This window comes from Sinocyclocheilus anshuiensis, unplaced genomic scaffold (assembly GCF_001515605.1).
Source record: "Sinocyclocheilus anshuiensis isolate Anshui unplaced genomic scaffold, SAMN03320099.WGS_v1.1 scaffold230, whole genome shotgun sequence".
Classification (NCBI taxonomy): Eukaryota; Metazoa; Chordata; class Actinopteri; order Cypriniformes; family Cyprinidae; genus Sinocyclocheilus; species Sinocyclocheilus anshuiensis.
The window spans coordinates 835,829-850,561 of NW_015546034.1; the positions used below are offsets into that span (position 1 = coordinate 835,829).

At 38.9% G+C, this 14,733-nt stretch overlaps 1 protein-coding gene across 5 annotated transcripts in view; it reads left to right on the plus strand.

Annotated features, from left to right (window-relative positions):
- The first annotated feature begins 680 nt into the window (after window positions 1–680).
- Window positions 681–14,733, plus strand: part of LOC107698827 (suppressor of cytokine signaling 5-like) — a 16,971-nt gene continuing 2,918 nt past the window's right edge. Inside the window, exons 1-3 of one of the 5 annotated variants that reach the window (XM_016499948.1) lie at window positions 1,500–1,633; window positions 1,759–1,855; window positions 10,821–13,728. In XM_016499948.1, the coding sequence (XP_016355434.1) occupies window positions 10,840–12,426 (1,587 nt within the window). In that variant the 5' untranslated portion in view covers window positions 1,500–1,633; window positions 1,759–1,855; window positions 10,821–10,839 and the 3' untranslated portion in view covers window positions 12,427–13,728. Of the gene's footprint in view, window positions 748–1,499; window positions 1,856–1,946; window positions 2,200–10,820; window positions 13,729–14,733 lie in introns of those variants that run through there. The other 4 variants (XM_016499950.1, XR_001635387.1, XR_001635388.1 and 1 more) reach the window with 4 other exon arrangements.

Below are 14,733 nucleotides of genomic sequence, written 5' to 3' on the forward strand. Positions count from 1 at the left end.
CTATACATATTTATATATTTTGCTATTGTATTATGGAGTGACACTTTCATAAACTTTTTTATACCCCTCTGATTATATAATGGTAAATATTACAATATCATAGCACAACAACAGTGATCAGCAATAATGATAAGCCTAATACTCACAATAAAAATAATAAGGTCATATAGATCATAACACAGTCTTGGAGGTAAGAAGTGGATTATCCTTCACCTGAAATGTTTGTCTTTTCATCCTGAAATGCGAGGCAAATGTTGGATCACAATAATTAGGAACCACAGTTTCCACAAATCCCTTCATTTGATTGGGATGTTCTCTTTTATTCTGGAGGGCAAGGGCAGTGACTGTACCATCGACCGTATTTTGCAGTATTAAACACCTATTTATACCGATTTCATCAGGCTCCGAAAACAGGGTGTTCAACGCACCATCGTTTCCGTTTAAACAACGTTTTGCACCGTTTTTGTCGGGGCTGAACGTAGCCCTGATCTGTCGTCCACTACAGTCTGGGGCTGGATTTAGTGAAGGCCGAATCGTGAACGAGGCGTTCTTTTGAATCGGATCTCTTTTTATGGAGCTGAACCGGTTCACAAATCTCACCTTAACGATTCGTTTATCGAACTGAATAGGTCCAGGAGAAAAATGTTCGGACATGCCCGATTCGTGGTAGTAAACCGAAAGGAGAAGATAATCAGAAAGAGAAGATACGAATTTTCAAAGTGAACTGAGAATTTAATGAGGCGAAAAGTAAGTTACTTTAAGTATTTTTACAACTTTGTACAACATTGTATGTCTTTATTGCTTTATCAACATACAAAAGCGAGTTTTAGTTTTAATAAATATCATTGTAACACGTGGAAAACGTTTTAGCCAAGAAATGTAAAATCATTTTAGCATAGGCCTAATTTCAATGCAAATGATGATTAAAATGCTTTTATGCATATAAAGGCTGAACACACTGAACTGAGATTTACATTTACATTTAGTCATTTAGCAGATGCTTTTATCCAAAGTGACTTACAAATGAGGACACTAGAAGCAATAAAAAAGACTAACAAAAGAGCAACAATATGAAAGTGCAATGACAAGTCTCGGTTAGCTTAACGTTGTACACAGCAAGGTATTATATATATATATATATATATATATATAAACACATATATGAGATATGATATTACAATAAGCGAAATATCATTATTTATTGTTTTATTATTTATAACACTTTTAAACTGCAAAATGTGCCTATGTTTGGCTTTATTGTTCGGAAAGTTTCAGTAATATACCAAGCCGGGATATCAGGGACCACGTATACTCGTAATTACGTAAAAGAACGTCTGAATCATTTTTGATCCGATTATCTGAAACCAACTGTTCAAACGAACCGACTCACTGAATTGATTCAGACATCCCATCACTAGCTGGAATTCGAGCGGGGAAGTGACGCTTTCTTCTAAAGTCTTTCCCCATCCGTATACGCCGGAACACAGAACTTCGCGCAATTGGATTCCCTTGATGTCAGTCAACAGCAGCTTCGCCACCACCACCTCTCCTGATTCTCTTCTCTGCTGCACTTGGCGACCATATCGGCCGTCAGGGAAAGAAATGCCAACGGGATGAGGGGATCGTAGGCCATGTAAATACAAAATATAAAATGTTTACGAGTTAATCGACACATTGACGTGCAGTTTGCTTTTCGATTATCGCAGTTATGGTTCCAATCGAATCCCGTCCGTGTGTTTTATCCACCACCGTCTCTAGCCTCGGGAAAATGTACCCGACTATTCTTGTTAGCATTTTTTTCGCAAACAAAAGAAGACACCCGAAAAAACAATAAAAGAGCTCGACAGAAGGATCGGTGAGTTTATCTCTCCGTGTGTTGTGAATGCGCATCGATTAGTTCATGTTAAGGCGAATGTTCGATGTCTTTTAACTAGTTTTTTTTTCAGTCGTCCCCCTTTCTGATTGTCCGAAGCCGGTTCAACTAAAGCAACCAAGTGAAATGTATAGAGACATTATTCAGCACAGACCTAGATTGATGATCCACATACAATGTATGCAATTCAGTGGTTCTAATAGCACGTAATGTGTGGTGAAAATCATGAAGATATCCAGAAAAATCCCGCTATTTCCATGCCTGGATTGACTGCTATACCTGCCTCACTGTTAATGTGAAAGGCCTAGACTAGTCTATTTAACAGAAAGTTTGCTTCATGTAAATAAATAAATAATACTATTCATTTTTTTTAATTGACAAATTTAGGCACATGGCAAAAAAGGTCGTTTCTTTATCTGAGGTTTATTAGGCGTATACACACATGACTGCTTATGAAATGACATAACATGTCAAACAATAGAAATGCTTTGCCATGGAGTAAAGCCAACCTTATTCAGTTCTGTGGTATAAATTACTGTTACGAAGATAAACCTTTTCATCTTTGTTTTTTTTTTGTTTTTTACATATTTCTTAAATTTCACATGTTTTCTTAAATTAAAAATTGCACACCAGAATAGATTATAAAAAAAAATATATATATGTATTTTAAGCTGAGAGCATACATTTTTATATAATCAGTGTCACAAATTAACTTTGTTTAATGGCAATTTTTTGCCGCTATGGGGCAACTTTTATTTTTTTTATACATATGTGACCCTGGACCACAAAAGCAGTCATAAGTAGCACAGGTATGTTTGTAGCAATAGCCAACAATACATTGTATGGGTCAAAATTATCGATTTTTCTTTTATGCCTAAAATCATTAGGATATTTAGTAAAGATCATGTTCCATGAAGATATTTTGTAAATTTCCTACCGTAAATATATCAAAACTTAATTTTTGATTAGTAGTATGCATGGCTAAGAGCTTCATTTGGACAACTTTAAAGGCGATTTTCTCAGTATTTTGATTTTTTTTTTTTTATGCACCTTCAGATTCCAGATTTTCAAATAGTTGTATCTCAGCCAAATATTGTCCTGTCCTAACATACATCCTGAACCATACATCAATGAAAATCTTATTTATTCTGCTTTCATATGATGTTTAAATATCAATTTAAAAAAATTTACCCTTATGACTGGTTTTGTTGTCTAGGGTCATATATATATTTATTTTTACCATGTAAAAAAACTTCTTTTATGTTAGATACTATAATTAAATCTGTTCATTCTGAATCTGAACAATTTTGACCGATACGTGTGAAATGAATTTATAAAATTAAATATGAAAGAAGCCATAAATAATCCCAAGATATCATAAGACAATCACCTCTAGAATTTGTTTTTGAGACAGATATGTGACAGCTGCAGGTCACAACAGTGTCTGCGGCGAAACAAAACCCATACTGAATCTGTTAATAGAAACTCTTAGAATATATGTTATGAAATATGTCAAATGTTAGATAACAGATAAATTCACTGTGCACGTTTTAAATATCTGGGATGTTTTTGTAACTTCTGAGAGGCAATTTGCCTAGAACCTTGTTTAGTTTCTGACTCGCGTATGTTCGAATTTGCAAAAAGTGCATTGATCCAAGTGGTATCAGGTGGGAAATGTTACTCAGTGTAGGCTTAATGCCTATCTATATGTTCTAAATAGGGGATTGTGGCCCATTGTTGCATAAGATATACAGTGGTGTAACCTCAGTAGGCCCATAAAACCTCCTTAACACTACAGCTTTACAGTGGTCTTTTTCCCAAAACGTGTGGTTTGTGGAGTTTGAGGATACCTAAGAATATTTTCTATTTCTGCAGACCTGCCACAGTGCTAAAGGTTGTGGGTTTGTTCAGAAAACAAATTGGTTTTTGAAATATGACCTGCTAGTTCAGGGTATCACAGATACATTCTTTTGACACGCAAGAAATTAGCAGAGAGTGAGAGGCACTAAACTCCTGCTGAAGTATTTCTGTGTGCAGAGGTTAAGGCCTGTCCAGATATTTTAGTTGTCTTGAGTGGGGCTTAGACATTGCAACAGACGTTTCCTAGAAAGCTGCTTCACTACACTTAAGTACATCGGTAATACTGTACAGTAAGGCCTCATTAGCTAACATGAACTAACAATGAGCAGTATTGTTTTTTTTACAGCATTTATTAATTAGTGTTAGTGTTAATAAAAAAAAAAAAGTTTAGTGAATTATCTATTGCTAACAGATATTTTTTTAAATAAATGTTTGGTAAATGTTGACATTAACATTATGATTAATAAATGCTGAACTAATGTAGTTAATTCATGTTAACAAATGAAACCTTATTGTAAAGTTTTAACATCTGGTGTTAACTTCTTAGTGGCGAGGTTGTATGATTCAAATTAGTCTCAAATATCAATGCTAATAGATTTGTTTATTGGTTATTTATTGTTATTTTATAGATTTATTTTATGAAAGAAATTATGAGGTTCCATGTGTCTTAAATGTATATTACACTGCACTCTTAAAAATAAAGGTTCAGAAAGGAGATTTTTGCAGTGATGCCACAGAAGAACCATTAGTGAACAGTTCATAAAAGAACCAGTTTTTCTTAGTGTGAAAAAACATTTTATTAATCTAAAAAAACTTTTTAAAAATCCATTTTGCAATGGAAAGATTCCATGTTAAAAGTTCTTCATGGAACCATGAATGCCAATAAAGAACCTTTATTTTTAACCATCTTCTGTTCAAAGTTTTTTTTTTTTTATGTTTTAATGTCTCTTATGCTCACCAAGACTGAATTTATTTGATCAAAAATACAGTAAAAACAGCAATACTATGAAATATAATTTAAAATAATTTAGTTTGTCTGTTGTCCTAATTATAATCATAATTCTATAATTATAAAATCAAATGTATATATTTGAAGGTAAAGTTGAATTTTCAGCAGCCATTACTCTAGTCTTCAGAAATCATTCTAACATGCTGCTTTGGCTCACAATAACAGCATGTATTTGAAATAGAAATGTTTTGTGACATTGTGAATGTCTCTGCTGTTAGTTTTTATTAGCAGAGATGCATTCAAGTGATCAAAAGTATTAATGAAAAAAAATTGGACCCCAAACTTTTAAACGGTAGTGTACATAATGCTGTTAAGTTTGATATTAAAACAAAAACATTTTTTCATAGTATTACATGGATCATAATTGTGATCATGTATTAATTATGGGTCGAAGATTGTTCCTAGCGTTTAAAAGGACTAGTGTAGAGTTAAACAGAGATGCCACTTTTTCTTAGAGCAGCTAAAGTAAAACACCATTGCTGAGGCTCTGTCTGTCTTATCTGTTGTTCAAGGAAGTACAACCCACCCTGTCTGTGTGCTATCCAGGGCATGGATGTTATAATCAACTATATGTACGACTCTACCACTTAGTGTACTCATATTTAATTTATTTTATATAATACAGATGTTTTTCATTTAATATAGTTTCTTATTGTCAGAGACGGGCATATTTTACATCCATGCTACTGAAGGTGTATGCGGTTGATAGGGGCTCTTTCTCAGTCTCATGTGGCGCTCAGACTTTTATCAAAAGAGCTCAGGCACGAACAGCATGCGCGATCTGTCTGTGAACAGAAGCTGAATTTTGGTGTGAATGTTTGTTTGAAATGACTGTGTAGATTGTGAGTGTCTGTCCAGCATGAGAACGAGGCGGACTGCTCCGGACTGCTTCCTCTTCTGGCTCTTGGGTGCTAGAGATGTCTGGTGTAGAATTTGGCTGCAGTATCAGGTGAAGGGGGGCAAGACCTGGGGGGACAGAGGGGGCTATTGGAAAAGTAGAATTGATGGGGTAAATGTAGGATTTGAAAAAGTCATTCTTAGTATTTAAACTCTTCTCATTGCACTGCATTTCTGCAGTATGCATTTGCTAAAAAAGCTTGAATGAAAATTTGCTATGTAAATGTTGGGAAAATAAACAACTTAAGGTGGTTATGGCTTAGGTATTTGATGATTATGATGTAATTAATAGTTAGGATGTATTCTTATTCTAATCTATATAATCATTAGTTCAGTGTCTATAGAATGAGTGGAATCTAATGTAGAGACAATCGGTTGTTACATCTTTTTGTATTCTTGTATTTTATTTGTAGTAATGTGTTTTCTTGTAGTGATGTACAATATACAAGCACATATCTGTATTTAATTAAATACAGAAATTCTAAAGTTCTAACACTTTATAACTACATTACTCAAAATATTTTACATATTAAACATAAAATATATTACAAATAAAGATAGAAATGAATGGTTATGACAATCTAAGAAAATTCCTTTTTATAGTGAGATCCAGAAGTTTCAGGACTGAAAGCAAATGTTTTCATATGAAGTGAAATATTTAAGATTTTGGATTTCCAGGTTGCTGATCAAGTAATTAAATTTGTTACACTGATCATGTGAACTCCTTTGTACAGACAGTCAGATGTTCTTCCACTGAAGCACAAGATGCTCTTTGGAACATTCTCAAATCATGCTGAGGAACATGATCATCAGGTTTGACACAGACTTATGGAGTTCATGCAGCTTGAGTACTGCTGTCATTGAAGTAATAGGTGTACAAACCAAGTACTGAGAGATTTTACAAATTTCTGTTAAGCAGATAATCCTGTAAGTAATGAAAACATTTGTATTTAAATGAGAAGCATTTTCACTTTATGTTGCCCATAGACCCTCTGTAGACTAGGTCTTTATTTCATTCCTGATATTATAATATCAGGACTATAATATATTGTAATATAACTATGTATGTAAGTATTGCAATATAACTATATACATAAGTATATAGGTATATTGGTTCAACTATATCAGCATCTCAATCCTGAATGGCAAATTCTGGGGTAATTTATAGTGTCTGTGTAGGTTTGATTTCCACTTGAGGAAGGGGCATTGCCTTTGCCAATATGCTGTCTCAACCAATTTTTGAGCCAAATATTTTGAAATAGTTTTGTATGTTTGGTCTTGCGTTGCGGTTCTGTCTCTTAGCCACACAAGGGAGCCCCACAGCCAAACATGAGCCTCCCCTGTGTCACGTGCATAGTATAAGAAAACATTAGGGATGGAAACATTCGACAAAACGGCCGGATTCATTACATCATGTATGTGTTACAGGTTATTGCCAAGATTACCATTGCATAGAATATATACACATCTTACATATAGAGTACACAAGAGGGTGTACTCTGGTTCTGGTCTTTTGCCCATGGGGTTTCAAAAGACAGTATATTGAAGATCTCCACAGTTGGTGTGTGTTGGGAAGTGGTTGACTTCAGGTGATAGACTTGGCCTTTGAGACCAGACTGCACTAGGAAGTTAATGTACATTCACTCTGGTGTGCCTCCCAACCACGTTTGCGTTAGGTTATATAATGTCAATTCACCACAGTTCTAGTCATTTCAGTAGTGCTAACGTTGGTCATGCAATACTTTTTGCGCAACAGTCTTTCAATATGTATGCAACTTGTTTGATTGCAAATCTAGGCAAAAAACAAATGACCCTTGGCTTCATATTTAGCACAGAGTTTCACAGAATACATCTTAATGAACTCTTTGACCCCTTTTCATGAACCCTTCTGACCACCCTGCACCACAATTTTACATATGTAGTGCATGCTCATTCTGGAAGTGGAGCAAGTTTCTGAGTTTGGGGGAAAGGTTAGGCTTGTTGGCCTCTGTGCACATTGTCGCCATAGCTGCACTGCCAGATCTGAACTTTGATTTATGGTCATCCTTTATGCTCTCAGACTGGCTTTGAAAGGGACAAAGACAAGGTGACCAGAGGAAAGATGGGCAGAAAAGACAGAAGGAAGATTATGAGAGTTAATAGGATTTTGCTGTATGTCCACTCGTGTACTGTACTGACATTGAGCAGCAGGTCTAATATATAGAAACATGAATGAAGGTGAGGGTTTAAAAGTACAAGGGTATTATGACTTGCTTTCTTTAAATATAGCTTGTAACTCATCCAGATGAAAGAAAATTTAAATTCTCAATTAAAGTTGAGATCCCACGCCATTTAGCTACTGTTAGTATATTTATTACTTTTACTGCATTTACAGACCGCTAACCTGATGGCCATTAGCACAAAGATGAATCCACCATGATATTAAAGCAACAGGTCTATAACAATTTAGGGTTATGCAAAATTAAGGATTAATGAAATCTCTTCTCTCTCTCAGTTCAGGAGTTGGAATTTGGAATCTGCCTGCCTTTCATTGTTGTTTAAAGGTTTTTTTTTTTTTTGGAAGTTTGGTTTGGACGAGTTTAGACAAGACTGGGCTCGGAACTGAAGTCTGTCTCAAGTCCGAGACCAAGACCATATTTTCGGGAGCATTTGAACTGGACCCTTACTCAAATGAGCTGGTCTCGACTAGTCATAGAAAATACAGTCTTGGACTCATCCTTGAGATGGACTCAATTATTGTAACACTGCAAACAAGCCTTTGTACGTTGAAAAATTCTGTAATTTTAACTAGGCAATTTTACAGAATAGTCTGCACCTCCCACCCTAATCAATATACCAGTTGCTGATTTTCTGTCAGCATCACAAGTCATAAGTTTATCCAACTGAAATTTGTAGGACATTTACACATGACACCTAGCAGCCTCTAAAAACATGACACCCATCCTTTTCCTCTCTACTATCTGAGAGAAGGTGAATAATGCACTGTAGCTCATTCTCCCACATGACCTACATTCTGTTGTTCTTTTTATCAGGAGACTTGAACTATCATTAATTATTTATGGCAGTTTTTCTCTATAGTTCTGGCTTCTCTTGTTGTGACATATTTTACATTAAATAATTTAAAGTGCTAGTTTTTGATTGCAAATTAATGCAATGACATGCTTTGATAGTTATTTTGTTGTGGCTTTTTTGTTTTTAATATTATGTTATTGGTTTTATTACCATTTATTTATTTTAAATTTTTGCAACTCTCTTGGCTTTCCATAGAAAGACATGCACTTGGGTTATACAGCTTGCTTTATGTGTTCATAGGTGGAAAGTTTATCCTGTGAAAGGATGGGTTAGCCAGAGTACATGCAGTTCTTGAGCTCATGCTTCACCTGGAGGCGATCACTACTCTATTTTTAGCTGACTCACGTTTGGCCTGTTCTGACTTTTTGGTCTGGTCTATCATGGTGTTACTTTTACAATTACATGTGAATAACTGCCAGTGAACAGTTAATTAGCCCAAACACAAATTCATGCTTCTGTTTGGGAAGAGTGCATGAGCTTTTTCAAGATTATTAAAGTTAAAGCCAAATCAAAAGTTCTTTTACACAGCGATTAAGGAAGATAGGATTTACAGAGATCATGCAAAATCTCTCAGTTCATTAGCTGCTGAGTGCTCTGCTATGGTGGGTCAGAAAAGACAGGCCCAGACTGGCATTGTAAGCAGCATGTTGACTGGGAGCAGTTCCATTAGTTCATTTTTAGCGCTGGCCTTGAGTCTCAGTGAGTCTGCCTGGCAACACTTTAATCACTTAGGCCCTGTTTACACCTGGTATTAACATCTGTCTTGGGTGATCCAATCCTAAGTGGTCAGTCGAGAAAGATTGCCATATACACCTGGAATTAACATCCTTAATTCTCCTGAGTCTCCTGTGGCCACTTATAATTGCATCATGTATTGAGTGATTGTCACTCCCTGTTGATAAATCATAAAAATATAAACACTTTGCAGTTGTAATGCTTATTGTTTTTTTTGAGTATGTTAATGTCATACCACAGCCATATCACCCTGCAGCCCAAGACTGGTTGCCCACTGAAGCTAAGCAGGGCTGAGCCTGGTCAGTACCTGGATGGGAGACCTGTTGGGAAAACTAGGTTGCTGTTGGAAGAGGTGTTAGTGAGGCCAGCAGGGGGTGCTCACCCTGTGGTCTGTGTGGGTCCTAATGCCCCAGTGTAGTGACGGGGACACTATACTGACAAAAAGCACCGTCTTTCGGATGAGACGTTAAACCGAGGTCCTGACTCTCTGTGGTCATTAAAAATCCCATGGCACTTCTTGTAAAGAGTAGGGGTGTAACCCCGGTGTCCTGGCCAAATTGCCGCCCTGGCCTTTGTCAATCATGGCCTCCTAATAATCCCCAACCACTTGATTGGCTCTATGACTCTCTCTCCTCTCCACCTGTAGCTGGTGTGTGGTGAGCGAACTGGCGCTGCTGTCCTGTGGCTGCCGTCGCATCATCCAAGTGGATGCTGCACACTGGTGGTGGTTGAGGAGAGACCCCCCCACATGATTGTAAAGCGCTTTGGGTGTACAACAATACACAGTAAAAGCGCTATATAAATGCATCATTCATTCATTCATTCATGTCTTATTTCTTTATTAATTGATGTTCAGTTATGCTTGATCTGTAACTGTGAGAGTTCACATTAATTCACTATCATAGCCATTATGCAATTATTTTAGGACTTTGTTTTTTTACGTTATGTTTTAAGGTGGTCATTTTTTTTTATATTGATAAGTCTTTTATATGTTGGTCTCATTTAAATGAATAAATGTTTCTTTAAAAAATACTGATTTTGTTGGCAAAGTATAAATGTGTAAATTGGTTTAATGAATTGATTGTTCAGGTTACATATAGATCGCTTAATAAGTTACTACACAGGCAAAGTGGTCACGTTTGTTTCTGACTTCCTCTGAACGGGAAAGAAACATTTTTGAAGATGAACACTTATATTTAGAATTATTAACTTGTGATTGGATTACCCAAGATAGACGTATAAATGGGGCCTTAGTCAACCCACATGCACACTCGTATGTCTGTGCTTCCACTTTTTTTTGGACTTATGACTATGGTTTTCATCTCATTGGGATTTGTCATCATGTACTAATAGAAGTCTGACTTTTTGTTCCAGATCCAGGTGCCCCCACCTCATGGAAAAGGTTGGGAAGGTGTGGAGCAACCTTAAGAAGGGATGTCAATCTCTGCTCCACACAGATGGGGGTTCTCGAATTGAAATGCCACCACAGCTTCAACTGCAAACAGACACAGTATGCCAGAGTGTGGACAAGGCCCAGGGAGACAACACACTGGAGGCTGCTAGTCCTTCTAGCAGTGTGGCGGCACTCCCTCTAGTGGTATGGAGGACCGGTGGGAGTGTGACACGACAGGGCCATAACTGTGTAGTGGATGTACCCCAGATACTAGAGATCACAGTCGAGCAGGATACCGAAGATGCTCGTGCTCCCTTGGGAGCCCGCAGAGACTCTTACTCACGTCATGCACCTTGGAGTGGAAAGAAGAGACACTCATGTTCCACTAAGGCTCAGAGTTCTCTGGAGACCACAGATCGGCGATCAGGCTGGTCTCGGCGCAGACGTGGGACTGGTAGCAGCTGTGAGGAGCTGGAGTCAGGGGCAGCACGCTCCCTACGGCAGCAGATTCATGATACAGTGGGCCTGTGCCTCCCACTGCGCTCATCCTCTCGGAACAGTCACCTTCCACCACCCAAACGTAAGATACAAATCACAGAACTGATGCTGGAGACGTGCCCCTTCGCACCAGGATCAGACCTTGCTCGAAAATGGCACCTCATTAAACAGCACACAGCACCAGTCACAGTGACACCAGTAGATTCATCCTCAGATGCTTGCGGTGCTACCTGTGCATTGCCGGAAGATGAGGAGGAGCGCTTGAGAGAGAGAAGACGACTCAGCATCGAGGAGGGTGTTGACCCACCTCCAGATGCCCAAATCCACACAGTGGAGGCTATCACAGCCCCTCTGGCTTCCCTTTATAAACTGGGACCTAAGTTGGCCCCTGGAATGGGTGAGGCCCTAGGCGATAGCCGGGGGGCAACAGCAGCTAACTGTGACTCTGAGGACGATGATACCACCACTCTTTGCTTGCAAGCTCGCAGGCCCAAGCAGCGACACGCTTCGGCGGAGGGCCTCCTGAGCAGCAAGCAACAGGGGCCTTGGAAGGTACACACTCAGATTGACTACATCCACTGCTTGGTTCCAGATCTGCTACAGATCACAGCACTTCCCTGCTACTGGGGTGTGATGGACCGTTATGAGGCTGAAGCCCTGCTGGATGGTCGGCCCGAGGGAACCTTTCTCCTGCGAGACTCGGCTCAAGAAGACTACCTGTTTTCCGTTAGCTTCCGTCGCTATGGCCGTTCGCTGCACGCACGCATTGAGCAGTGGAATCACAACTTCAGCTTTGATGCACACGACCCTTGCGTGTTCCATGCAGCCACCGTCACGGCACTCTTGGAACACTATAAGGACCCTAGCGCTTGCATGTTCTTTGAGCCATTGCTCACTGTGCCTCTGCACCGGACCTTCCCATTTGGCCTGCAAAGCCTGGCTCGATCAGCCATTTGCAATGGGATCACCTACGATGGCATCGGGGCACTGCCAATGCCCCCTGCTCTGCGGGACTACCTCAGGGAGTATCACTATAAGCAGAGGGTGCGCGTACGCTGGCTTGAGAGGGAGCCAGTCAAGGCCAAGTGAGGTGGGGCAGATACTTCTCAGCTCTCCAACAGGAGTAGTCCATTAAGCACTTTGCAGAGGTGGAGGAATTCGTTTTTTTTTTTTTGTGTGTGGAGGGGAAAGGGTTAAAAGGAGGGACCTGAAACTGAACACTATAAAAGCTTCTATCATTTTTTGCTATCACTCTAACAAACAAAGAATTTACATATACAGTGGCTCTCCAGTGTGCACATTTCACTACAGCTTCTGGACTAGGAAGAAGCAGCAGAGGGCTTAGTCTCCTTTTTCCTTCTCCCTCAGTTCCCATGGCTGTGGGGGAATCTGCAGATACAGATATTTTCACGCCCCTCCACTCACTGCTTGACTATGTGGTTTATAGCCATTTCACTTTATTTATGTTGTACCATTCACCTGTTTTTAATTCCCTTGCATTAAATATGCATTGTTAATGTTTATTCAAAGTAACATTGCGGACAAATTTTGAGGGGAGGGGAAATGAAGGGTGATGTTCAAATGTTGCTTTCCCAGCTTCTTTCATCATCCTTAGCTTTCATGGTGCTCTGTCAGTGTTTCCTATGGTAACATTCTGCGCTCATTCCGTTGTTAAAGGGGGAAGTGTTCTAGAGCAGGACACAGAAAGGCTTTCACCCTGCTCATTGAGAACGAGACGGAGAAATCCATGAAAGATAGATTGACCTTAAACTATGTGTCCAGACAGCTTTTGGGAATGCGTTGCAGTGGAGAGAAGGGTTCTGTGGCGTTCTGCTTCCGGGAAGCGATAAGGATGATATGCACAACGTGACGCGGTGTGATGTGAGAGCGCTTGGTTTTCAAAAAACATAGTTACTCACACTCTGCGTTCTGTTGCTGTTAGAATGTTTTGTAATCATTAATTCCTACCACTAATTGCACAGGGAGGGGGGGGCGGGGGTGTGACTAATTCTGTATCGTCTTTTTTTGTATTGTTTTGAATGGTCTATCAGTGCCGTGGAAGTTGGGCGCTGGTTGAGAGCACTTTAACTTAACTGTGCTTATGTTAATGGGTGAAGCAGAGGCAATACATAAACCTGCTACACTGGGACCATTGTTTTTAGGCATAAACACCCTCCTATATAGGAATAAACACTCTGCGTTCACTTTGTCTAGCCCATATTGTTCTAGAGAGGACAGAGTACGTTTTGAGGTGACCCCATCAGTGCCATTGGATTTGGGTCAAGCTGGCTTGTTTAGCTTGATTTTGGGATGATTTAATAATTGATTAAAGGGATAGTTCACCCAAAAATGAAAATTCTGTCATTGATTACTCACCCTTATGTCGTTCCAAACCCGTATGACCTCTGTTCATCTTCAGAACACAGATTAAGATTTTTTTTTTTTATGAAATCCGAGAGCTTTCTGACCCTGCATAGACAGCAACAAAACTACCACTTTCAAGGCCCAGAAAGGTAGTAAGGACATCGTTAAAATAGTCCATGTGGCATCAGTGGTTCAACCGTAATTTTATGAAACTGCGAGAATACTTTTTGTGCGCAAAGAAAACAAAAATAATGACTTTACTCAACAATTTCTTCTCTTCCGTGTCGGTCTTCGACGTGCGTTCACAAGAGTACCACGACGCATGTGGTGCTGCTGATGCATAAAAAGTTTTCTCGTAGGGTCATAAAATTCAGGTTGATGATGTCACATGCATTATTTTAAACATTGTCCCTACTACCTCTCTGGGCCTTGTGTTGTGTTGCTGTCTATGCAGGGTCAGAAAGCTCTCGGATTTCATTAAAAATATCTTAATTTGTGTTCCGAAGATGAGCAAAGGTCTTACACGTTTAAAACAACGTGAGGGTGAGTAATTAATGACAGAATTTTCATTTTTTGGTTGAACTATCCCTTTAATGATCTGTAGTGCATTTATCAGATTCTTTTTTTGAAAGCAACTTTGGAGGACGGTTCAGGTTTTAAATAATAGAGTATAATCACATTATTGGCCCCTAGGCCAAGAGCAGCTTCTTTATCACTTTAGAATCAGCCATATGTGCACTTGAATTTCTTTGACTAAAATGAGGGATTTCAAATGCCACATGTTTTTGATGAATGCTGGAAAAAGGAAAAGACTAAAAGATTTCTAACTCTCGTGTAGTTTGCCCCATCTGTTTAGTCTCAAAAAACACCTAGATCACTTAAGCAGTGTGCCTTCATACATCTAAAGCTTTTAGTTCATCGTATGGTGCATTCAGTGGATGTGTTTTCCAATGACTGTTCCTGCACAGAGTGCCAATGGCGCTGTGAGACATCCTCTTCATGGGCCTGGTGTTGATGTATGATGTATTTTGT